Genomic DNA, 27,880 nt, shown 5'->3' with positions numbered 1-27,880 from the left:
GCTCGATTTCAATGTCCCATCTATTGAGTGGAGCACATATAGTAGTTTTAAAACTTGCGGTAAAGACAAAGGTATCTGCGAATCGCTATTGAACCTAATACGTTAAACTCATTGAATCAACTTGTCACTTCACCAACTGGGGGCGATAACATTCTGGATTTGTTAGCAACGAATATTCCCGTAAAAGTCTAATTATAGAAACTGTAAAAAGAATTAGTGACCACAGTGACCAGTAAACGCTGAGTTTTCGATTTTTGGGGTCCGAAATAAGAAATCTAAAAGAAAAATTTACTTTTAAATAAGGGGACTTTGATCGCATAAAATGCGTGCTACAGGTATGTAGTTAATTTGCAAATTTTAAGAAAGCCAGTAATCACCGAAAAACTGAGGATACGTGGAATCACTTCTTTGAGATCATGCGCTCAGCAATCAACAAGTTAATTCCCAGGAAATTTATAAAAGATAGCACGGAACCTAGATAGCACAACTCGGATGCTAGAAAAGCATTGTGACGTCAAAGGCTATATCATGCAAAGATGAAAAATATTAGGACAAAACGATTGAGATCACTTATGATTACAAGTTATCTGGCGCGAATGCAAAGAAGGGATTTTGGAAAGCCTAAAGCGAATTCAAAAGGTGCAAAAATTAGCGGAAAATTTGAAACAGAATCCGAAAGCACATTGGCTATATGTCAGAGAGGTTCAGGGATCAAGTTAACAGTTAATTCACTCGAAAACGAAAAAGGCGGAAGGGTAACCAGCAGTTTGAAAAAGGCTAACTTATTAAATTCCTTCTTTCAAAGCGTCATTGCCAGTATCTCACCGAATGTCTCCGATAGCTTACAAAATCGTGCCGGCCAACCGATACCCAAAATTGAAATCTCATATAATGAAATAAAACGTTTGCTGAAAAATATTAAGCCTTGTAAATCCACCGGGTCAATCAAATACTTCCGTCACTTCTATTTTTCAAAGCTCCTTAATTTTAGGAATACTGCCATCTAATAAGATATTTAAAAGTTTTAAGTAACAATACATTATGCATATGAATACCAAATAATAATTTAAAATTTCGATGGAAATTCTGGTGCCTGAAATACCTGTATGCTTGCTAATTTAAATAATTCCCGATTACATTTGGAGCGATTTTTGCCTGTCTCGTTGCGTTGTGCTTTATCCGAGCGTGCATCCAAAACCTAATGGGAAATTTTGTAACCTTTTCTGAGTATTTTTTAAAATAGCGTACTGTGAAATATTTCTAAAATCTTCGTCATCCTATACTTTGTCACATGTTATACTCGTCAGGTATTTAATTTCTTGCTATATTGTTGTCTTAGATTATCTTTTGCTGATATCTTTCGGTCGACCTTTATTGATCAACCCCCAGGTCGGCTTGATAGGTCTAATACTAAGTCCTGCGGTGCTTGGTAAGCATTAGCAGGTTAGGGAGGCCAATTCCTTTCCCTTCCCGCCGCCTGAGGTTTCCCAAGGCATGATGGAGCTGTGGTGATCCAGACTCACCATTCTTGTAAGCCTTGTCTCTCTGTTCATTAGGTCCTCTGATCGAGCTCGTCACCCAAGAATCACCACCGGAATCCATTTCTCAACGAGGAACCGACAAAAGTTATCCGAAGGGAAAGTTGCTCGTCTCGTTGTCAATTGTACAAATTTAATTTTAACATCAATTATTGAAGAAATATACAGATATTATATAATACATGTAAATGCTTCTCGACAATATTATTTTGCAAACATTTCTACTTAAAATTTAAACAATTAGGCGCCAAACTTCCCGGATTTGTGATAAAATCTTTCCTTTCGCCAACTAATTTCGTCTCGGTCGTCACATTTTCCGAAGAATGGGATCGCTGTGAAATGAACAGCCGAAAAACTTTCGGAAGGTCGCGGAGCGGTGGAAGAGCTAGGAACCTTTTTTAGCACTCCGTGCATAATTAACTCGGAGCTAATAAATCACACTACTTTCCCCCGGAGGATCGAGAGTGTGAGTAGCAGTGTACTAATTCCAGCTGACTCAGAACACCCTCTAAAAACACGACGAAAATACATGTCGATGCGCAATCGATTTACGTGAACCAATTCGATCAGCAAGCTTTCACCTTGATGGGATGAATAATATAAAAAAGTGAAGTGGTTACTGCAATGTGTTCACTTGAAAATCATTTCACCCAAGAATAAATTAACTGGGTGCAAAGGGATTTTTTACTGCTAAAGAGAACATTTTGCGGTGCTTTGTACGGACTCAGACAAAACGCTCTACATATTTCCTTTCCAGATCGTTAGGAGCTCTGATGAGCTCGAGTGGTACGCATGAGTATTCATACCAGGTCAGCAGCTGCTGTAAAATTGATTTCGATATATATTTATTTTTTGGGACCGTAAGCATTAGAAGCCCACATATAAAGTTAATGGAATTTTACAGTGGATGGGAATTATCTTAGTGTCATGTTGTATTTATTATTTGTTCCAAGTACATATTTGCACAACGTCATTTCGCGCATTCTCAAATCATGGGCACATGGTTTTCCTATTTTCGGATGGAGGACATTAAACATTAAATTATTTGGCTAAGCTTCCACCATGAAAAGGGTTTGATTCGCTTAGATATTTTTTCAATTCGGCGAAATAGTATTCCTGTGTGCTTACCAGTGAGGCGCACCTCTATGAAACACGGGTAATTCACTAGTTGAGTTCAGTTCGACCCCTTTTTCAATCACTGACACGTAAACTTAGTGGACATTTTGGCTGGTGGAAGTACGTCGCTTTTCGCGGATCACGCCGTGACTTTTACTTGGGTATTATCGATCTTACAAACAGTAAGCTCAAATATTCCATTTAAATTGTGCAAATGTGCAATAATAATGTTATTTTGAATATGATGACATATATAGTAATGAATTAATGACTAGTTATAATAATGGTATAAGAAAAACTTTTATTGGTATATGTATCAACTTTTTTGAAACAAATGCCTGTTCGTATATGACGAAGAAAAAGTGGGACAGTAATGCAGGTTCTGTCAATAATATAATAATAATGTTGGAAGCATAATATTTCTGCCAAAGTAGAATGTGACATCATTTTAATATTAATATATGACAACTCCTAAACTTCGTCGCAACGCTTTCTACGCGCCAAACTGAGAGAAAAGTGCATTACTTCACCAGAGCAACAATAAAACTACGAGTTTTCATGGAAAACTAGAAAGCGTGGCTCTGTTATGATGTATAATTCTAACTTTCGCTTTCTCCTTTTGTCATATTTTAAAAACCTTTTCAAATACTGTTACACTAGAAGAGATGGAAAATTTAGAAAGAAAAATTAAGGCCAAGCTGGAGAAGTTCATCCAATCCTGACGAGAACCCAACTTCGACGGTCAGGCCGTGAACATTTCTTTTGCGTGCTTCTTTTTAAAGCACTATACGGGGTTTTTTTCGGCGTCTTATTTAATTTGAAATGCCAATTAAATCTTTTTTAGCCACAGTTTAACTGCTTAGAATGGATCCAGCGTATGATTTCAAAATGGAGCGGAAGGACAATTTGTACATTTATATTCTGTACGTGAGTTTACCTTTATGCGTAAACGAATCTTAAATATCATTTAAAAAAAATAGAATTTTCACAAAAAATCCGGGGGTACCAAAGTGGATAGAGTGTTCGGCTGGAAATCAGAGTCTCGGGTCCAAATCCCATGTGATTTCTTTGGGTAACCCCATTTAAAGGGCAAGCGATTCCATCTTCTGTTTGGAAGAACCTGATTGGCCATTGAGCCGTGGCCAAGGGAGAGGAACTCCCTTCCCAGCGTATCCTACTGTACGTACGTGTGTGTCGTATGTTACACGTCTTGGGACTTACAATTACTAGTTTAAGAAGAACTCTACCCTCACCTGTCAATCCTAACCTTCGAGCTGATGACATTTACAATTATGATTCAAAAATTATGTAATCAAAATGGTAAAAGTCATTGTAAACCAGAAACGCTTAATGATTTATTGATACTTCTAAAGTATGAATTGTGATTTGTACGTAAATGAGCAGTATTTTTGAGATTTGACATAACCATCATAAGGAAATGTTCGAGCTCTCAAGGAAGGAGTCCCCTCCCAAAATGTTGCCCTAAACTGGCATATAAATACGCCTGGGATGACCTTAATCCCTCAAATGAACATTTTCCGCTCATTCCATGTTTCTAATACATGAAAGGGGAGGTACACTCATAGGCTCAATGGATTCAGCTTAATGTATGTCTCCAATTAAAAATATCCATTTACTGCTTTAATGGCAAATAAAAGGGAGGCTCTTAATTTACACCTTGGTGCATCAGAGCATTCAACTTTTAATGGAATATGACAAATTGCTGTGGACGTGTAATACACTTTTTCCCTCAAAGCACATAAAATCATCAAGACGCATAGTTCAAAATACCTAAGACTTTTTATCACAGGAATAAATTGGTATTTTCAAGCATGGTGAGTCATAAAAAAGTACAGACAGAATGTATCCTTACGTCCAATTCCACCGCTTCAATAAATAGTTTTAAATTGATGCAATTATTCAGTAACTATGAACCCCGTGAATGTCCCCATCTGGACTGTCGTTCTAGAAACGCTAAAATAATATTAAGATGCAAGACTCCAAGCTCAATTGTGGTAGAAGACGCGACGTGGCGATATTAATCGATAGAAATTGTTTCAACTGCGTAGTTCTGAAGTGGCGGTTTGCCAGAGGCCCGGAACTCTTCGCTTTCTGCGTAGACTTCGATCTGGTCAAAATGATATCCCGCCCATGGTGTTGGTTCAACCCCACGGAGGTTTTTCATATCCTAGTTCACGAATCTAAAGTGATAGTTCCTTTATTCCAAAGTTTCCCATCCCAAGGTCTTTGAAGTCAGAGGAGTTAGAATCTCAGAAAATCCTTTGAAAAAATAGAATTACAAAGTGTAGCAATAAAAGAAAAATTAAGTATCCTGGTTCAAATTTATCATGACTGATTATGAAATATCATACCGTTTAAATTCTACACCTACGTTCTCTGGAATGGTTGGAAAATGGTTATATTGTAGTTGCCTTGATATCTAAGACCCTTCTGCATGATTGATGCCTTTAAAAAGTATTAAACCTCGGCACACTGTTTCCTAGCATGAAGAGATAGTCTCGAGGTTAGCTGGAGAGATTATTTAACTACAGGCTATGTTGACCAATCAATTCCTTCCATTAGCGAAAGCATTTTTTTGTTGCTGGGGTGATACATTTATTATGAAATGGAACATTGCGTGGTAATTATTTACCGATGATAATAAAGGGGTGCGCAATAAACGTTTGCATCATAAAATTAAGTCCTAATCCTAAGTTAAGATTTCATTTTAAAATCAAATGTTGCCCATAAAATGATTTTATCTGTTGATAACATTTAAAGTTACGTTATTCTATTGCTTCATTGAAATAACTACAAGAAGTCACATTTCTAAGGAATAATTTGATAGCTGAATATAAACTCTTCAAACTATGAACTCTAGAATGTGGCGATTTAAATGACAAACACTTTTGTCATGGGATTAATGAAACATGCATAGGCCCCGAAACATTACTGCCATTAACCTATTATGCATGAACTCTCCGCATGACTTTTGACTCCTGGCCATCTTAATTTCGAATACATGAGTCTCGCATCAAGTTACGCTTGTAAAATCATTAGCGTCCGTTCTTCTTGAGCTGAATGTGGTGCAAAGCGACGGCGGCACGGGCTAACTCGTTCTTCCGTCACTTGGCGGGAAACGGACGAAGCAGGAAATTGCTCGATTTCACGACTAGTTTCACCGATTCCCCGTAAACCGTGCGCTCCCGTCCGAGTGAGCTGACGCATTGCGAGTTCGAATGGGCGCGGGGATCCCGTTTCAGGCCGGGAGATAGCGGGAGTCCAGCGAGGGAGCGAAATCTCTTCGACTCCCAAGAGCTCGCTAAGGGGAGAGGAGCCCGGAGAAAGTCCCCGGGAAGGGAAGTGTCCCCACGCATACGGATGGCAGCACCACCGCCCGCCCGCCTCTTCCACCTGCGTAATCCACCTCACCGTGAAAGGCTCACGCAGGAACGCTTTCGGGGGAAACTGTTAGCGTACTACATTTTATAATACAGCCGCAAACTCCTCCGATATTCTCGGAAATACGACCGCGAAGAGGTGTGGTAGTAACATTCAGGCTTGAGATTGGAATATCCAAGTTTCTATCTTATTCGAGTAAAATTGTTCGATATCGTGGCGAATCCCATTTGTCTTTCGAGAGAATTTTTCAACCCAGGACGTCTTTTCACGAATCTTTTCCGTCGTTGGGGATCTATTAAAGTGGCTTATACTATCGCATTTTTATCGTGAACCTCGATAAAAGATTCGAAATTCGGCACCGAATTTTTCCACCTATGACAAAAATTTCCGTAAAAAAACTCTCAGGAGCACTTTTACTCAATTGTATTAATTAATCATGAGGTACCTGAGGATGACGCCGTAGCGTCGAAACTAGTCGTACAATAAAGTGGTGGATTGGAACAAAGTGTTTCTTTTTCATTTATTAATTAATCATATTTGGAGATAATTTTTTTCGAGTCTCGGGGATTCTATTCCATTGCGCTACGTCAGTTCGGATGACGCGGAAGTTTTTTCCGTCAATTATTTCACGCACACTCCACCACGGAAATGTATTTCATTGTTAAAACATCTATTTTTTTCAATCAAAACGTATTCTTTCAAAAAGCCATTTATGTGCACCCACTGACGACGCTTTCTGGTACTAAAGCTTACGCTCAACGTTCTGCACTTCGCATTATCTGCATTAAAAGTTTCGTGGCATTGACATTGGCATTTGCGGCTCTAGTTGGCAGCTTTACATGCACATTGGTTCACTCCTGCAAGCAGAGAGGCTTAGTAATTCCATTATAAGTACTAGGTCTGTCCCCATTGACTTGGTGACATTATGTCGGTGTAAGGGCTTGTGTGTTCTGATTGCTTCTGCAGTTTTACTAGCAGGGGCAATGATAACTGTTCCTGGTTATGACAGGTGCGTGACAGTGGAAGGGTAGGAGCCAGCCGAAAGGTAAACCATGCAGCGTCTGCTCCTCAGCAACGTTGCAGTTTAAGGCTTGGAGTCACATTAAAAAACACTATCGAGGAAGACACCGGAAAAAACCTAAATTGTTTTACCACGCCAATTAAATTGACGGAGACAAATAAATAAGGAACCCTGGCAATTATGAAGCAGCCCACTGGGCCGAGTGCAATCCCTAAAAGCGGAGGAGGCAAGGTCCCTGAAGTTATCCTCACATGAAACTAACCTATTTGACAGTAGCAGAAAAGAAAAATGAACGGACTGAAGAGGACCGTGATTATTGGAATGTGGGATTGGAATATTAATAGGATGCTGAGGATAGGGAAGATAGAAATCGTCAACCAGATAGAGTGAGGAGATGGGTAGGTGAGGTAGACCTGAGTGAGATGAGATGGGAAGATAGCGCGGAATATTGAAGCGATAGCAGGATAGTGAAATCACAGCGGAGGAGAAGAGAGGCAGGGTGCGGTAGCAATAGCATCAAACAGAAGGATAGGAACATAGTTTAGAGTATATTATGTAGAAACTAGTTTTATACTAGAGATAATGTGTTTTCGGTAGAGATAAAATCAGGTTCTACAAACTTAGTTCGTATTGAGTCTTACACCTAGCTAAGTTTCCCAAACGTATTGAGGACGTGATTATTGAGGTGAGGACCTGGTTTCCCTGGAAGAAAACACTTGATAGTGATAGGCGACTGGAATGCGGCAGTGGGCGAAGAGAAATATGGGAATACGGTGGAAGAGTACGGTTTTGGAGCCAAAAGGTGTAAAGGAAAAAACAACACAGTGGATGTGGAAACTTTTCAGTAGACCTGGACCTAAAGGAAGTATCATTAGACATTGAAAAAAACTGAATGGGGGAAAGCGAATGGGACAGAACGAGGTAGAAGGGAATTAACTAAAATATGATAATGAAAGCCGCAAACAAAGCAACACGTACGGTTAATAGTAAAAGCTAGTCGGCCAATAATTACAGAAGAGACGATAAGAGAGGAAGTAGAAAGAAATGGAAAAATGAAATCACAGAATTAGGAAAAGATACACACAGCTAAATAAGGATCTTATGCGAGTGGCTAATACAGCGAAAGAAATGTTGTGGAAAGAACATGGTGAGAACATTCAAAGTTTACGGAGACAGGGTGAAATGCATTCACTGTATAAGAAAGTGAAAGCACTGTCAGAAACTGAGAGAGGAAAACTCGTGCGCGTGCCATCTGATATATGGAAGGAAAAGGATGAATCGAGAAAAAAGAGATTCAGGTAAGATCGAAGCGCTGCACATAATGACTTAATAGATAAGATAATAGACTAAGTTTTTGGCTTAGAAAGTGATGATGATTTCGATAAGAATACCTCAGATCCTGGCATACTTGATGAAGAAATTAAAAAAGGTTGCGGAGGTCAATGGTATTCCTTCAGGAATTATTGACCTTATTTTTATTTTATCGTATTAGCTAAGGCCATTATTTATCTGCTTGTTTCTGGATAGTTTGAAGCTATACTAAAAGTGAATCTTTGGATTGATAACCACTGATCATCGAGGAAGGGAAGTAAGAAATGGTTTCTCATGCTTACTGCCTAAATTAATGTACACCTATTCACTGAGAAGTAATGATGAAAGATACGTGAAGGGTAGCCTTTAAGTTAGGTTGGAAGCTGATAAATCTGTTAGATAAGCGGCCTATAACTTTAAAGTTCAATCCCTTATGGATTACAATTCTTGGCTAATACTGTACCAGATTGTACAGATACATAACAGCTAGAGATAAAATGAAACCAATGGCATTGGCAAGAGACATGGAGATTAGTAAAGAAGAGTTTATTTATTATTTTTAATTATTTAAAAAAATGTATATATACCCTGCAAGCCACCGCCAGGGTGTGTGGCAGGGGGCGAATACACAAAAGAATAATTTAACCCGAACATGGCTCTACCGCGGTCGAATAATGTTATTATGATTCCATATCGTTCGTGGAAAAAATGACATCTTAAAAAAATCCATTCTACACTTAATCTAATTTAATTCACACGATCTCTCCTATCGTAGTACGATGGTGGTAATAATACACGTTCAACACGACTGCTAAAGAGACCTCCTTCCAATTTATGCAAGAGATTTAATGTGTAATTTAACCTTCGCTCCGTGAGTGATTCTCAGCCTAGCTGCTCGGATAATTTGGACACGCTACTAAGTTTACCATGTTACCAACACCGTTTTACAACTGTAGCTCCTCTACGTTGCATGCGATCCAATTCGGTAATTAATTCAACTTCTTGAGGATCCCATATACTTGCAGCATATTCTAAATGAGGCCTAACCAACGATAGATAACATTTCTATTTGACCTTTTCATCATGGTTACCAAGTACTCTTCTAATATATCTTAACTTTTTGTTAGCTTGTCCACATATTCCCCGCATGTGTTTCACCAAGGAGGGTTCGTGAGTGAGGGTAACGCCTAGGCATTTAATTCAGTCTACACATTCCATTCCGGGTTTCCCAATACAGTAGGCGTTCGGGTGCTCTTTTCCAAATAGTTATGACTACGCACTTTTTTAAGTTTCATTCTAATTGCTAAGTGTTGCACCAGCGTTGCATAGCATTAAGGCTATCCGACAAAGCTGCTGTGTCCTCAGGATCACAGATATCACTGTAAACCACTGCATCGTCGGCAAATAAACACATCTTACTAGTGACTACGGAGTCAATTTCGTTAACGTCAAGTAGGAATACAAGAGGTCCGATGGCACTTGCCTGGAGACACCTGGAGTAACTTCTATTGCATTTGAGCTAGCTCCATCTATCACTAATCTTTGAACCCGACCATTCAATAAGTCTTCAATCCAACCCAGGATATTTCCATCTATGCCACATGCTTCCAGCTTTGCGAGTAGTTTACTATGAGGTACTTTGTCGAAGGTTTTCTTGAAATCTAGAAAAATCGCGTCCACTGGAACATTGCTCTCTCCCGAAGTAAGAATATCATTAACAAAAAGTGTAAGTTGTGTCTTACAGGACCTTTTCCACATCCACCTTTTCGGAAACCGTGCTGATTTTTCATTAATAACTTTTGATTATCGAGGTATCTGTCGATCAAACGAGGAACTATATGTTTCATGACCTTGAATGACATGGATGTGAGGGAAATAGGCCGTTAAATGGTCGGTTCCTCCTTGTCTCCGTTTTTAAATCTTGGTGCTACGTCCGCCGTTTTCCAACCAATTAGAACATTGTGATCTACTGGTGATTTTTTAAATATGATTTCAAGATACTGGGTAATTTCCGACACCAGTTCCTTAAATATACGAGCGGGTATTTCTTCGGGCCTGTAGGATTTGTTAGGGTTACCTACTATTTTTCAGCAAGCGTTATATTCCATTATATGAGATTTCAATGTTGGGCATCGGTTGACCGGCATGATTTGATGAGCTATCGGGGTTATTCAGTGAGATATTAGTGAAGACGCTTTGAAAGCAGGAATTTAATAAGTTAGCATTTTGCAAATTGTTGGTTGCTCTTTCGTCTTTATCATTTTTGAGCGAATTAACAGTTGACTTATTTCCCTGAACTTACCTGACGTATGACCAAAATGCTATCGGATTCTCTTTCAAATTTTCCGCTAACCTTTTCCTTTTGCATTTCCTTAACGCTTTCCGAACATTCTTGGCATTCGGCCTGGATATCTTGTAATAATAAGTGATCTCATTCTTTTTGTCGCTAGAGATATCATTCCTAATATTTTTCATCTTGGCATAACATGACCTTTGACGTCGTATTGGCCTTCTAAAATCCGCGTTGTACCACCTGGTTCCGCAATAGCTTTTATAAATTTACTGGGAATGAACTTGTTGACTGCTGAGCGCGTGATCTCAAGGAAGTGATTCCACGTATCCTCGGTACTTCGGTGATTACTATCTTTCTTAAAACAATTTGAGACAACAACAAAAACGCAATTTGAGGCTTAAAATTTCTCTATTCTACCACCAACAACAAGTTCTGAACTATATCCTTCCTCTCTTTCCACTTTGCATACCTTCCTGCGCTACATGCAACAGTGACAGATACCTAATTTTTGGTCTATCACTATCAAAACAATCTTTATTACACTGTTTCTTTTAATGATTGAAATCACTATGCCTAACCCACCCCTAAATTGTTCCATACACCCTTAGTCACATTTAATCAATAGGTTTGAAGGCATCACATTCATGTGGCACAGCTACTTACAAGAATGTAATGCATGTATGTAATGTATGTAATTCATCTGTATTTTTTCTGGAAAAGTGTCCAATATTGGCATCAAGATGAAAATTCACAAAAATGTCGATGCAAAATTATTGTCATTATGGAAAAAGAGGAGAAACACCAGAGGAACAATTAAACTAGTTGACAGATAATGCAGTTTCTTGTCAACCAATACTTGGAATTTCATGGACAAAATGAAGGCAATTATTATTTAGCCAAAAGAATCTTTCAGGAGTTACTGAAAATGGTATCAAAATATGATCAATCCTAAAAGAGCAGATAAAAGTATTAATTAATTCAATTCTAAAGTTAAAATATCACTTCATATGTTACACCAGGAACTCTAAATTAACTCGTAAGCACTTTGACAAATCATTTTAAATTGAAGTTTATAATTTTAAACAAATTTAGGTGGTTCTTCAGGATGATGGTTCTTCACCTATGATCTAATAGCAGGCAGGTTTTGTCTGAGGTGATCAAACATGGAAAAAAATATATTAAAAAAATTAAAGCAAGAGAAGAAATTCCACAATTTTTTCTAGAGAAGTAAAAGAATGCTTAAGTTAGGAGTTCCAATATCCTTAAATAATTTGAAAATTATGTTCTGGGTATTTTCTGCTCTCATTATGATGATGGTACAGTGAGTGGTAACCATAAAGTGGTGCAAACAATTTTAAAGAAAAGAACAAGACAGCAAAACTTGTTAGGTTTAAAGACCATGGCCTTTAATTGTGCAGTTTGCTGAACAAGGAATCATGAATCATATTTTTGGAACCCTTATATGCTTTCTTCTTTAACTACTTCTATCCATCAATGGGATGCATTAATTATAATCTCATTTCATCCTTTTTCCTCAAATTCCATATTCATCTCATACTTCTGAAATTTATATTTAAATGATCCCAATGGTGATGGTGCTCCCTTGATGTAGATATGTAATGTTTATATGAAGCTTTACCATATGGAAATATGACTTCATCAACACCTAGTCTATTTTAATTCCAAATTTTCTTCCCATTTCCTCTTGTCATTAATATCAATACTGGTTGGCACCTGTAATTTTTTTCTTCCAGTCTACTATGCCATTTGTTCTTGGTCCACTCAAGTCTTTTCATTTATTGTTAATATTTTGCTCCAGCAGCTTCACATTCAGCTTGATGCCTTCTAGCCTTGCTCTCCATATGCTCTTTCTTCCTTAATTACTATTATTTGGTAGTGCACTGTGTAAGGCAGGTTTACAATCCTTACACCACAGCATTTCTTAGCCCACCTAACAAGGAACTACATGATATCCTGCACCACCAAAAAACCTTCTAATATTCTGCTTACATTCTACCTCCCTTTATTCCACCCAATATTTCTATTTATTTACTCACCCCACCTATCTTGCCTAATGCTCTCCTTTATATCACAGTCTTGAAAAACACATTGTCGATCAAAATGCTCTGCATCCACCTTTCCTACATCCTTTTGTTATCTCCCAACAATGTTTTCTCTTCCTACAATATGCCTTACACCCCTTCATTTGTTTTCCTTTCCATCCTTTTTACCATATTCAATCTTCTCCAAGCAAGCATCTCAAAGGTCTTCAATCTATAACCCTGTCATCACAATTCAAAGACCAAGATTCTGGGCTATACAAAAACACACTCCATATCAAAGTTTTCACTAAATTTTTCTTCACATCCTTATTCAACCATTCCTGCCATCAACACCCTTCTTGTGAAAGATTCTTTGTCTAATATCATTCTTCTTACTACATCCCTACTACTTTGATTATTTTGCTCTAAAACACTTTTGATATAGGTAAACCTTCTCTAGTTTATGACGTCCTATTTTAATGATCCTAGCATATCTCTTTCTCAAAAGCATCATAATGTTTGTTTTTTTACATTAATTCTCAACCAATCTCATCCCATCTGATATGCTGTTTTTCTTATGTGCTCAGCAATGATTGCAACCTCTTGGTTGACCGGCTAGTTAAGGATTGATCATCTGCAAATCTAACTTATTTTATAAATTTTACACCACTTTAATTTCTATCCTATCTCATGAATCTTTTGTCTTTCTTCTATGCATGCATTAAAAACCACAGGTGATAATTGATACCCCTGCTTTACACCTCTTCCTTACACCGCCCATCCGTACTCTTCATCCTTCACTCACATCTGAGCAGTCTGAGACATATATAGGTTGTGGCTAAGTCTCCTATCCCTCCAAACTACTCCTATCTTAGGGACACATTCATTAATTCAAACCAATTTGCTCTTTCAAATGCCTTCTTGAAATCCCCCCAAAAAAACAAATACACTCTGATTGTACTACGTGTTCATTTCTAGTAGTGACCTCACTACTGTTATGGATCATTAATCCCCATTCCCTTTCTAAATACAAACTGATCATCCCCAAGTAATCATTTGCCTTTCCCTCAAACTCCATATTAAGGGTCCTAAGGCATTCATACCACTTTAGCTGCTTGTGAATTCAACATAATTACTCTATAGTCCTCCCATATTCCATTTTCTTCCAATGGGAGTTGATGTTGTTCTGCCAAAATCTTCCATCCAAATTCTCCCTCATAAATGCTACAAATTGACCAAAATAAAACTATTCCTTCCATGCTTTCCCATATCCTTAAGTAGTTCAACAGGAATTTCATCTATTCCCATGGCTCTATTTTATTTTAATGTCCTTAATAACCTTTCTTTCTTGTAATTAAAATATGCCCAGACCTAAGCTAGCCTCATCTAGATCATATTCTCCTCCAGTATCTAAACTTGCTGGCCTAAATTCCTTACCAAAGAGTTCCTTTATGTGTTCTTTATATTTCTCTCAGAACTTTTCTGGGTCAATTAATAATTTTCCTGACTTACGTTTAATAGTGTGCACAGATTTTACCTTCTTACTTTCTGATAGAGCTTTCACTGTTGTGTACAGTGTACCACCTGTCTCCACTAAACTCTCAATATCCTCACACTGTATCCTCCACCAATCTTCTTTCATCCTATTAATTTTCCACCTCAGTTAATTTTTCAACTATTTGTGCTTCCTTCTCCCAATTTCTGTGTTTAAATTATTTAATTTTCTTCAATCTTCTTAATTGTTTTGGCTGTAATCTTGTCCTTTTCCTTCTAACTGTCCCTATTGTTTCCCTGGTAGTTTTCAATATCCCATTTTGAGATGTTCGCCCTTTCAATTTACTTTGCCCATCTTCTGTTTGCACTCATAAATCTTTCCACTATCTTCTGGTACTCATTCATTTGTGTCATAGTTTATATTGCTTCCACATTCCATTTTTAGCCTTCATTCCTATTCATCCTCTAGAGTGCTAATGAAGTGTAACTTCATTAGCACTAAATTATGATATGATTCAACTTACTGGGAAACTGTGCACATTAATTAATTTATTCCACAATCTGTGCCTAACCATAATAAATACTCACTGCCATCTTACGGAATCCCTGGGCATTTTCTACATATACTATCATCTCTAGTGGTGTTTAAACCTAGTGCTCATTATGATTAAAACATTATTTCTGCAGAATTCTATTGTTTTCCCCAAAGGTATCCCTTGATTCTATGTTCTAGTACCTTACCTCACTCCCATCACATCCCTTTGCCCATCATTACTGTTTATCACCATGTTCTAATCTTTACCAAATGTTTCCTTCCAGGGAATTGCACAAGATATTTCCTCTTATTGATCACATTCCATGTTTCTTCTTTCCTATGGTTACTTGTTGGCAGATAAACCTGAATAATGGTTGAGTTTGCTTGTTCAGCCTTTACCCCTACTTTGTTCTTTGGTCTTTGTTCACTTCTCTTCTTCCTACATTTTTGCTCTGTATTACTGTCACCCTTATCTGACTCTCCTCTCCTCTGCTGTAGATTTATTTATAACAATCACTCCAGTAATCCCTGCTATCCTCTCATCTCATATTAGCTAAAATGAAAAGGCAATAATGAATGACCATTTCTTACTCCCTTCTTTATCTGGCTCATCCTAATTTTCCATCGGCTATTATTAATCGTGAATTTTGTCTTATGTATAAGCTTTAAATGAGTTACTTATCCCTGCCCTCTACTCCTATAATCTGCACGACTTTCATCACACTTGTCATATCTACTCTGTAAAAATAAGATTAGAATCCACAAGACTAAGAAAAATATCTCACTGTGTTTTATATTCCTTTTGATATTTATTTTCAAAAGAGCTAAGTGTTATTTATTTCTTTTCAAATCTACAGTTCCAAGTGATCTTCACCTAGGTAACCATTTGACCTCTTCTTCAATATGTCAATGAGTCAAAGAATTATCTTTGCTATGTGCACAATTAAACTTGCTTTTTTTTACTTCCGATATGACAATACTCAGCTCTTTTTCGCTATGAAGATTAAAATTAACTAACTCACTTCACATAATATAGCAATCCTCATTTATGCTGTACATGTATACTTTATCTATATCTAAACATCTGGAATGATATTTCTATCTTCTTCCATTTATTTTCTTCACCTTTCTTGAATATTGTTTGATAAATTTTCTGCCAACATTTTGTAATTTGTACAATTTTTTCAATGAATTTCAATAACTCCCTTCCTGCAAATACCAAACTTTGGAACTGGAAGTTTTATTATTGGAAGTTTTATCTTTGGAAAAAGGTGAAGGGTGCATTGCTACTCTTTTCTCTCAATATTTTTACGAGTCAACTGAATGGGTGATGCTTTCATAAAATTAATCTGTGGCATCCAAAACTGTTTATTGTGAGTTAATTTCAGTGACTCAATCCTGACCCTTTTCTCCCATTTATCAGATTCCAGGATTTTAGCAGGTGAAAAGAATTAGAAATTATATCAACACTTATTCTGTAATGGAGTGGTTTACATGGAGAGTGACTTTCTCAAAGTATAGGACATTGATAGGTTTCAGGAGAGAGAGATATCAATAAACTTGCAAAACTAACAGTATCAATTCCTTTCTATCTTTACAGTGGACTCACTCGTACGTCGATGGGCTCCCCTTGTCTGGTTGGCCCCTGGTGAAAGATTCTTTCCTGGTGGAGTGGAACAGTTCTTGGAAAATGTGTCCCCTATTCCCTACAAGCAAGCATCAAAGCTGAGAGAATTGCTCAAGGGAGACCTAAGAGAAAATGGCACAATGGATAAAAATGAAAGTGAATCATGTGACCAATCATGCAAGCTCCATCTGGAGGCAGATATACAATCAGCCAGAGAGCCCCAAAGTCTTCCTCTTGGAGCCAAATCTAAAGAATGGTTTCTCTTAGCAAAACAGGAAATGGGTAATCTATGCTTTAATGAGAAATATCCTATATTGTATGAAATCTCAGCTAAATATTTCATTAATATGTAAGGTATCGGCAGCTATACAGCATAAATTTGGCTACATACTTATAATAATTCCCACTTAATGCATATCTACGGAATATTAATTTGATGGAACGTATCCTGAATATTGAGCATAATTACAGGAAAGAGCCATATATTCAAATTTCATATTATCAACATTTATATTTTCTGAATAATATCTTGGAAGAATTCCTCAGTTCAGAAAAAGGAGTTGTGTAATAATAACAGAGATAAAGACTACAACAATAAAGATTTAATCATGACTAGTTTTGGTGCACTACATCATTTTCAAGGGAAGCTCTCACTGTACAGAGTTCAATATATATATTAAACATAGGAGTTGGGGAAACCAGGGTGTCTCCACATGCCGGGAGGGGTTACCCAATCGGGAAAAACTGACACTCGGATGATGAGAGACATAAACAGGTAAAAGTAGGGGTGGAGGTTGAGGGTTTGTAGAGGAAGAGGGAAAGACAAAGGAATATGAAGAGTCCAGTTGGTTGCGATGAGATGGTCTTTTCCTCTAATCTGAATTCCTTATGGCGTCCATCGTCCTGTCATCCCACAGTGTGTGGGCAAGGAGTGGTGGTGGTGTCCTGTGGTGTTGGTTGGGGTCCATTGGCTGATCGGTCTCTTTTGTTGGGAATCATCCAGGTGCTGAGAATCAATTCACTCTGTACTTGTAGTTTGTGGCAGGTCGGTGCCTTCCTGCGTGGGGTCGGGACTAAGCTGTTGTGTGAACAGCTGGTCTCAAGGGTCTGTCTGTGGGGGAGAGTATGAGAGAGATGGGGTAGAGTGTGAGAGAGAGGTCTGTGGGGTGTAAGTCAAGAGATCATTAGGTAGACAGGTGGAGATTTAAGTCAATCTTTACAAAGTAATATAATTATATTTTCAAGATATAAATTTTCCTTAACGCTATGAAATTTTAACTATTTCCTCACAGCAAAAGGGTTAATAAATGGGTACCTAATTAATGAAACGAAATATTTTAAAAATGAACAGGAATGAATGAGAGAGTAATTCAAAGAATAAAATCTTTCATAAATGAAAAAAAGAGCAAGAAATAATGTTTAACACATGTGGAAATGCCACAAAAAGTCACTTCTATGTTGGTGTACAGAGTATAAAAAACTGTGATTGCTTCCAGAAAGAGAGACTCATAAATCCCCTTCCTCCTCCCAGAGGACACCTCTCACTTGTGTTCTTCCTCAGCCATGAAGATACATGGATAGGTTTTTTAAATAAGGAGCTTAAATATATAATGCATTCTTTGGGCAAGCAAGGTTCCTGATATGCTTAAATATGTTTAAACTCTCAAGATAATTTAACTTTTCTTGTGCATGTAATGGAAAAACTTATGCATATTTCTCCTCCTTTCCAGGGGCATTGCTAAAGAACTCTTCTTCATTTATACATGGTTATAATCCTCTCTTATATTCTGTGCCTGTTTATGCTCTTGTAACTCACTGCCCTCCTCATAAGAAGGTGAAGTCACCAAATTCAGTGCCTGCCCCTCAAACTTCGCAACATAGTCATCTACAAAGTTATTGGTCAACATTTAAAAAGCAGGTGAATGGTTTTTCAGTAGAAAACACTGAAAAATACAACAGAAAAAACCAAGAAGTGGAAAGGGCCAATGATGAGCACAAAGAAGAGGTCCATCCACCTGCTTTCACAAACCATGGCATTCCGGTAAAATCTGATCGAATGGATCAACTTCCTCCTGACTCTCCAGAAATTGCCAATGAAGACATTGAGGTTGGTTGGGATGAAATTTAGAGATCATAAGCATATTAGATTTTTCAATGAGGCAAAATTGTTTTGATGTCTTCACATGCATGCGTATTAATTGATCACTAGAACAAACCCATTTGCACATTTGTGTGTGTCATTTGCAGTGTAGTTGACAGTCATTAGCATGAATCAGAAGGAACCAGGAATTCTCTTTTTTGAAATAGCAATATTTTTGGTAAAAGAATTTCTGCATTCTTAATATTTTCAAAGGAATCGGTCAGCTTAAGATTCACTGAGGAATTAAATAGTGCACATTGGCATTGGCATTGTGATCTACTTTGAAATAATTCTCATCATTGCTTTGGAATTGTGTACAAATGAAGTTATTTTCAAATGAAAGGTCTGATGCAAGCTAATGATCATCCAACATGAACATTTGTAGGAAGCTTATATTCTGTTCATAACACCCAGAGATGCTGTTCGAACTGGAAAAATGAAAAAAAATATTTGTTATCTTCTCATTCATGCCATACTTCACTCTTGTTCTTATTTTAAGGTTGGGAACAAGTTAGGTACTTTTACTGTTCGTCTGAAGAAGAGAGATGTTCACAAAGAGCAAGGGACGAGTCTAAATGGGCCAGACTTCATGGTCACCTACTGGCTTTTCTTTCCCTTTAGTGAGGGTAAGGATGTGTGTGTGGTGGAAACAGGGCCTCGACTCCTAGGGCCCTGGCCCCTACCACTTCTTGGAGGCCATTGCCTCGGAAAACGACGTCGCTATGGCAGCCACTTGGGAGACTGGGAGCACTTGAGCATTCGTTTTGTGGTGAGATACCAGAAAAATAGTGACCTTGAATTATTATATAATCTTTTTGTTTAAGAATCCAATGAATTATTGTGTTCATTGTCCCTTGACAATTTATGACTGGGAAAAATGTCAGCCAGATCACTCCATTGGGTCAATCAATCCAGATGGAATTTTTCCCCTCTATGCATGCATCTACATAAGTGAATATGCTTTAATCCACTCATAACTGTATATGCGCAAGTTTTGGTGAAATTAAAAATTTTTATTTTCACTTTTAGTTCTGTCACAAAATAGGGAAGGTGTCAGAACATGGTTAGGTTCTACGGCCTCTCAATTAAATAAGAAAGGGGAGGAAACATTATGGACATTTTTACGGCCATTGGAGTTTTCTTCCCCTTTCTTATTTAATGGTTAGGTTGTGCATCTTGATGAAGTTGAAGCTGATATCCAGCAAATTTTAGAATTTGCTCAGTTTTTTCTTCACATAGTAGCCCATTTAATCCTGCATATGATACATAAAAACCTTAATGAAAACATGAATAGCCTTGAAATGGTTAAGCTGTTATTATAGCTTATGACAACAATCTGATTTGTGTAGAATGGGCATCCTCACAGTCTCTACATATCCACCCACAAGCTGGGAGCCTACTACAAGTACCTCAACCACTGGAATGGCCTCTTTGCCCTATACAGACATGAACTAAGGGAGGGTGGTCATGTTGAAGGATGGCTTCAAAGGCCACGGTTCCCCCCTGTGGTTCATCTCACAAAACCACAGCAGGCCACACCAGGTCCCAACATCCCCAATTCATCGTGGATGGGCAGTGAAACAGAAGCACTTCGACCAACACTTTTTGCAGCCAGGGGATCACATGGACTATGGGCAGCTCCAGGTAAGGACATCATTCACTTCAGCAGTTGTGCATTCACACCTCGAAAGCCAGCTTCTATTTGGCTGTAATCTGTATTAAGCTGAAGCTCTTTGATTGAGACAATCAATATCGACAATCAATATAATATTGAATGGAGAGGTACTTTACTCTTTCTTCTTACAAAATCCATTAACTTTAGGAAAACAAAATGATTCTACCACCTCCAGGAAATAAATCTTAATGCTCAGACTCAGCTGCTTTACTCCAGCCATCTTCATAACTCTCAGTGCATTGTGGGCAATAAATCCTTCCAGAATCCATCCTTCTGTTGATTTGCATATTTATCATAACTTTCTGAAAACATCAGACTTCTCAATTGTCAAAAATGTAGCAGTAAAACTGTCACTGATGTATCACTACAACCCAGGGAGAGAGAGAATTGTTTCTTACTCTGCAAACTTGAACATTCATACAAAATGTTTAAGATGATAGTTAGTACATAAAGCCTATTAATTAACTGTACATGTATTTCAATCGATGGGGTTGCAGTTATATGTTGTTTTCTAATATATTGTTTGATAAACATTCATTCCAATGCTGCCATAAACTTGAAAGTGATAATTTTAGAGTAAAATAAGTATATAATTGTTGGTACTTCTGACTTTCATCTGTGATGCTTGATCAATGAAATCATGTGTTAAATCTAACTGCAGGACGTCATCAATATGTGAGGTATCCCAGACTTGAAGATTGGACTGGACATGGTATCCCTTGGGCCACCTGGACGAATCTCCAGATCCTTCACCACATGAAAGGCCCTCCATCAGACTGCCTCTCTCAAAAAAATGGATACCCAAAGTCCAAAGGGAGGAACCCTTCAAGTCAGGAGAGACAGAAAAACCATGGCACGAGGTATATGGAGCATGCAGAAGTGGATAGGACCACCATTAGGAATGAAAACATTGTGGTGGGTGAAGGGAACATGAATGACTGCAGTCCTGGAAGGAGTGACTGGCCAATGTGGATGGCTTATGAAGGTCACTGGGGTGAACCACGGATGGGATGCCATGAAGCTCTCTCAAAGTTGGGTGTGGGAGGCTGGTCTTGCCAATATAGTGATGGACCAAGAGGGATCCCAGTCAAGAGAAGCCATTTCTCTTGCAATTATCCACTATGAGATCATGAATGAATGCGGTTATGGAAGTTGCTATTGAACAGCTTGGCTTGTTCCATTCACTGATATCTGATAAACCGTTAGCTAATACCTACCTATCCAAGGTTTAATGTAACCATTGGTATTGTATTGATATACATGTTTGATTATGCATAAAAGGTAATGAAACTATTTAAAGATGCAAACAAAGGAGGTCAAATGAGACTCTCACATCCTTTTCCTCTAGTATTTTCAAGGTACCACAGTAACTTCATGGGAAGCAGTAATTTATTAATTGTGGAAAGCAAGCTCAAAGTAGCTAATGATTGGACATGGCCCATCAGTGAAAAGCAAAAGCAAAACTGAGCAAGGAACAAGTCTATGGATCAAATGTTTGTTGATCAAGAATATATCTAGGATTTTGCAAATGTTTGTGCTTTGCTAACATGGATGGTTGCAGAAGTAGATTTTAATTCATCAAAATTTTGTGTACACTGAAACCTGGCTGATTTTAAGTTCCAGGAAGTATAAAATCATAGTGTGCATGACTCCTGGAAGTACATCAGAGTTTTATCACTTAAATGCATACATTATTTAGCATTATAACTATGTGATTGACTTTTCCAAAAAAGTGATTTTCACTTGAAAAAACTGCTTTAATTATGTTAAAAATATTAATGGCATCAATGTACATACAATGAGTAAAAAGAGAAAATTTACTTGTACTCAGGAGGTGAACAAAATTAGTTGGGGTGCTAACTATGGATCTGAATTAATTCTTAATTAACTTCAATACCTTTCAATTAATAGCATTAACTATCGTGGAATGGGAGCATGATCTCAACCCTAAAATTGCTGCTAATACTAGAGCCTCCATGATATTGTTTTTATAAGCTGTAAGGTAATGAACTATAGAGCTAATCCGAATCCACTGTTCACATTGTGATTAATAAAGGGTGCCAAAGTTAGTTGTGAAATTGTTTATAATAGTGTAATGACAATTGATATAAAAGAGAGAGGGTTACAACAAAATGAAAATACAAAAGTATGATTAATATCCTAATAATGGGCCATGTTAAAATAAGATCTACTATTATAGGTGGGAATGAGACTTCATAGTAGCCACCTATAACATGGAAACTTAATGAATGGGCATCGTTAGATCATTTTAGTGGAACAGATCTCAAAGTCAAGGTAAACTTAAGTGGTCGGTACCTACTTTATTTATACATATATAAGAAAATTAATTTGATTTTATAATTATTTAGTCACTACGCTATACATATTTATTCTTGGTTCTCTATGAAAACCATAAGTCATTAACTATAATTTTATACCTAACATAATTCCTGCAGTAGGTTGGGATGAAGTACTTAACTACCTTCTTTTAATGCACAAATACATACAAACATGTTTTCCTTATTGTGTATGTTGCACCACAGATGTTTCTTGTACCCATAATGTATTTTTTTACAGAAATGAGAATCAATTAAAAACATAATCCATACCTGTGTAATATCTTTCTTTTAATGTGAATTTTCAAGCTGGTTGTAGGTGCTGTGTTTCTTGATCACTGACGGCCATTGTCAGCAAACAAATAAATGAAAAAATCTTGGATTTTTCAGTACTACGCTTAACTCCTAATAAACATGAATGTCTTTAATTTATTTCTATAAGAGGTTTATTAAAGCAAGAAACCTTCCCATATCCCTATCCCATAGCACTCCCTTCCCTTCCTCTCCCATATCTAAACTACCAGCTAACTTCTGCTCGGCTTCACACCCTAATCCTTATCATTGGTATTTTTCAAATTAAAATCTTTGCCAGATACATGCTGCAAATGCACATTTCAGAGTGATAGATAATTTCCGAGCAATATGACTCAAATATGTGTTTCTTTGAGAAATTAATAAACTATTACAGTATTATTTATCTCAGTAACCTTTTCATTTTCAAGCCTCAGATATGAAATGACTGCAGCAGCTTTAGATAAATCAATAAGTTCCAATAGTTTTGAGTGCTGCTAGAGGATTGGTAATAGTAATTGAGTGCTATATTTATATGTATATATATATATATATATACACACACACACACACGAGGGTCATCCGGAAAGTAGTACCCGTTCGTGAAATAAAGACACAAAAGTAAATATTAACAAACATAAAAAATTTTATTTGAAAGAGGATACTTTAAACTACTTCTCAACATAATCTCCAAGCAAATTAAGGCATTTGTCATAACGTGTGACAAGTTTCTGTATTCCTGCTGCATAGTCCTTCGCCGCCAGCTCATTGAGATACGCGAGGGACCCATCTTGCACAAATTTTTGCATAATGCAGATGGTGTTTAACAATTTCATGAACAATTGTTCGAGAAACATTGGGAAAATGCTCACAGATGTCATCAATTGTGACGCGCCGATCGTTCCTCACGAATTCGTCAACTGAGCTCACCAGTTGGTCTGTAATGACAGACGGTCTCTCCGAACGCTCATCGTCGTGTGTGTTCCCCCTCCCCATGTTGAAGTTGCGACACCACCGCCGAACAGACGACTCGTCCATTACATTGTCTCCATACACCTCCTTTAATTGGCGATGAATATCACAAGGGCGAACGTTTCTTGCATTGAGGAATTTAATCACTGCCCTCACTTCACAACTGGCGGCGTTCTCAATTTTTTTAAACATTGTAAACAATCACAGAAACAACACAGGCAATGCTAGCGTCACGCAACTTGGCTCAGAGAAGGCAGACAAGCCACTGAAGCTATCTGACCTCGTCCAGCGGCTACTCGCGTCGTCAGCATTTCATGCGGCACTAACGGGTACTACTTTCCGGATGACCCTCGTGTGTGTGTGTGTGTGTGTATATATATATATATATATATATATATATATATATATATATATATATATATATATATATATATATATATATATATATATATATATATATATATATATATATATATATATATATATATCACGATTCCCTCCCCGGACTACAACCTTGACGTGGTGGAAGGGCTTGTGCGTTCCGATGACCCCTAGAGCTGTGCTGGCGGGAGTAATAATTATTGCTCCTGGTAGGGTCACCCATGCCAGATAGGTCGAAGGTTAGGAGCCAGACGAAAGGTAGTCCACGCAGCGTCTGTTCCTCAGTGAGGCGGCTGCAATGGCGTCTGACCCCAGTGGGGCGGCCAGTAAGTGATGGTGTCACGTTAAAAACACTATTGAGGAAGGCAACGGGAAACCACCTCAATTATCATTCCCTAGAAAAATATGATGGACAATAGAGATATTTTGAGTCCTGGCAACCACGGGGCTCGGCCCAATCGGCCGTGTGTCGTGCCCGGCAGCGGGGGAGGCAAGGCTTCCGCGGTCGTCATCCCACGAAACCCTTGCAAGGGAAAACCAGCAGCAGCAGGACAGAAGACGCAGGAGAAGAAGACCAAATTAGTTAGAATAGGAACGTGGAATGTTAGGACAATGATGAGGACAGGGAAATTGGAGAATGTTAAGCAAGAGATGGAAAGGGGAAACATAGATATGTTATGTCTATGCGAGGTGAGATGGAAAGATAGCGGGGATTACTGGAGTGATAAGTATAGAATAATATACAGCGGTGGGGACGAGAGCCAACGAGGGGTTGCCATAGTATTAAATGAAGAGGTAGGACGAAGCGTAGTCAACATAGAGCAGGTAACGGATAGAATACTACTAGTGGAGATAAAAGCAGAACCGACGAACTTAGTTATTATTCAGGTATAAATGCCACCGAGCAACCATAAGGAAGAAGAGGTCGATAAGATATACGATCAGTTAGAGGACATGATCGCGTGTGTTCCTGCAGGGAAACATTTGATAGTGATGGGGGATTGGAATGCGACGGTAGGCGAAGGAAGAGATGGTGATGAGGTGGGCGACTACGGTTTAGGCACGAGGAATGACCGCGGGGAGAAAGCAGTTGAGTTCTGCAGGAGACAGGGGTTAGTCATCACCAACACTTGGTTCAGACACCACAAAAGACGCAGGTATACATGGAAAATGCCAGGTGACTCGGGAAGATATCAGCTAGATTATATCCTGGTTAGACACAGGTTTAGGAACAGTGTGATAAATTCCCACAGCTTCCCGGGAGCGGATGCGGACTCAGACCACAATTTAGTTGTTATGAAATGTAGCGTACGTTTCAAAAAGATAAGGCAGGGGCGGCGGGTTAGAAAATGGAATGTAGAAGCATTAAATGGGTTGAAAAGAAAGGAATACAAACAGGCGGTGGAGAAAATCATGGAGGACGGTAAAGAGCTAAGTACTATCGAAGAAAAATGGGAATGTATCAAAAAAGGGTTGTCTAAAGCGGCAAAAGACACTATTGGAACCGTTAACGCTAAAAGGACTCGTAAACCATGGATCACGGATGAGATGATTACAAAAATGGATGAGCGGCGAAAATGGAAGAATATAAATACAGAATTAGACAAAATGAAGTACAAAGAATTGAACAATAAATTGAGGCGGGCAACAAATAAAGCAAAGGAAGCATGGTGGAAGACGAAGTGCGAGAATATGGAAAGTCTGCAGAGGAAGGGGGAAATCGGTGCGCTTTACAGCATAGTTAAATCTTTATCGGGAAGTAAGAAAGGGAGATCAACGATAGCAGTTAGAGATAAGGCCGGTAAGGTAATAGTTGACGCAGGAAAGATCCAAGAGAGATGGAAGGAATATGTAGAAGAACTGTATAGTAAAGAACTCAGACCAACACAGTTAGACATTGAAAAAGAAAATGACGTAGAGGAAGACAGCTTAGGTCCAGGCATACTAGACAATGAGATAGAAAGGGCATTAAGGGAGATGAAACTAAATAAGGCCGTGGGGGTAGATAACATTCCCGTGGAACTTTTAAAATGCTTAGGAAAATGTGGGAGGAAGAGGCTATATGGGCTGATCCGTAGCATTTATGAGGAGGGAATCTGGCCGGAAGACTTTGTGAGAGCAGTTTTAGTTCCGATTCCGAAAAAGGTGAAGGCCACGTCATGTGAGGACTATAGGACAATTAGTTTGATATCCCACGCAGCTAAAGTTGTTCTCAGGATCATAAACAAAAGGATAGAGAATAGGGCCAATGATTACTTAGGGGATGACCAGTTTGGGTTTAGGAAGGGGAGAGGTACGCGTGATGCCATTGCAGTAATGAGATTATTAATCGAGAGGAATATAGAATACAACCAGGATGTATTTGCCTGCTTCGTAGATTTCGAAAAAGCGTTTGATAGAGTGAATTGGGAAAAAATAATGAGTATATTGCAGAAAATAGGAATAGATTGGGGGGAAAGGAGGCTAATCCGCAACCTGTACATGTCTCAGACTGCTCAGGTGCGGGTGGGAAACGGGGAGTCAGGATGGGCAGTGTTAGGAAGGGGTGTAAGGCAGGGTTGCCCATTATCACCGTTGCTGTTCAACCTGTATGCAGAGGAAATGATCAAAGAGGCATGGGAAGAACTAGAGGTAGGAATGAAAGTGGGCGGGGAATTCGTAAAATCAGTTAGGTTTGCTGATGACCAAGCTTTAGTTTGTCAGTCAGCCAAGGGGCTGCAAGCATTGCTGAGTGAATTGGAAATTCAGTGCGACAGGTATGGGATGAGAATCAACATTAATAAAACAAAGGTTATGCGATTTTCTAGAAAGAAAAAGGGCAAGCTTAACATTAAAATAGGAGGGCAAAAACTAGAGCAGGTAGAACAGTTTACGTATCTCGGTAGTGTTTTGGACCAACACGGTCAAAGTAGTAGGGACGTAAGGAGAAGAATTGCGCTAGGCAAAGAGGCTTTCACAAGGAGGAGGGAGTTGATGACGGGGACTTTGAGTAAGGATGTTAAGAAAAGACTCGTAAAAACTTTGATATGGAGCGTAGCTATGTACGGCGCGGAAACGTGGTCATTGAAGCAGGAGGATAGACGTAGACTGGAGGCTTTTGAAATGTGGGTGTGGAGAAGAATGGAGAAGGTGAAATGGACAGAGAAGAAAACAAATGAGGAAGTACTTGGTATGGTGGGCGAAGAGAGGGGTTTGTTGGGAGCAATCCTATGGAGGCAGGAAAAGTGGATGAAGGGGGTGTTGACCGGCAGTGGGATGTTGAAGACTGTGATAGAGGGTAGAATGTTGGGCAAAAGAGGAAAGGGAAGGAACAGGATAGGGATGTTGGACGGGATGAAGGGCGGAAGAAAGTACTCAGAGATGAAGAGGGACCTGGTGTAGAGTAGAATTTAGGGTTGTGTTTTGTTAGTAGTCACAAAATATTTGTTTGGTAGTTGTGTCCATCGAAAAACCTACCTTAACCGGTAGATTACCTTAAAAAAAAAAAAAATATAACGATTGTACGGAAAAACTCACACGAGCGGCACAATAATGGGCTGACACAATATAACACAAATAGAAAAGAATAGACACATTTAAAAGAACACTCACAAGGTAAATTGTTCTTTTAAATGTGTCTATTCTTTTCTATTTGTGTTATATATATATATATATATATATATATATATATATATATATATATATATATATATATATATATATATAT

General features: G+C 38.3%; 1 protein-coding gene and 1 non-coding gene across 2 annotated transcripts; one reads left to right on the top strand and one right to left on the bottom strand.

The window, feature by feature from the left end:
- Positions 1 to 322: 322 nt before the first annotated feature.
- LOC139694666 (uncharacterized) lies at positions 323 to 21,319 on the top strand. Its single transcript, XM_071593161.1, has 7 exons — positions 323 to 335; positions 16,353 to 16,661; positions 18,110 to 18,384; positions 19,079 to 19,288; positions 19,869 to 20,061; positions 20,104 to 20,163; positions 20,856 to 21,319. Exons 1-7 carry the CDS (start codon positions 323 to 325, stop codon positions 21,317 to 21,319), a joined length of 1,524 nt encoding a protein of 507 aa, XP_071449262.1.
- Positions 18,035 to 18,144, bottom strand: LOC139694684 (U6atac minor spliceosomal RNA). Its single transcript, XR_011702196.1, has one exon. It is a non-coding gene; the product is annotated as a U6atac minor spliceosomal RNA (small nuclear RNA).
- Positions 21,320 to 27,880: the final 6,561 nt, after the last annotated feature.

This window comes from Hetaerina americana, unplaced genomic scaffold (assembly GCF_022747635.1).
Source record: "Hetaerina americana unplaced genomic scaffold, ioHetAmer1.1.p SCAF_52, whole genome shotgun sequence".
Classification (NCBI taxonomy): domain Eukaryota; kingdom Metazoa; phylum Arthropoda; class Insecta; order Odonata; family Calopterygidae; genus Hetaerina; species Hetaerina americana.
This window is presented reverse-complemented; position numbering and strand designations above follow the sequence as displayed.

What these genes read in the sequence shown, in the direction of transcription:
- LOC139694666 (XM_071593161.1), top strand. An exon ending in ACTTGAGCATTCGTTTTGTG is followed by an intron (nt 19,289 to 19,868) that starts GTGAGATACCAG and finishes TGATTTGTGTAG; the next exon opens with AATGGGCATCCTCACAGTCT. An exon ending in TGGACTATGGGCAGCTCCAG is followed by an intron (nt 20,164 to 20,855) that starts GTAAGGACATCA and finishes ATCTAACTGCAG; the next exon opens with GACGTCATCAATATGTGAGG.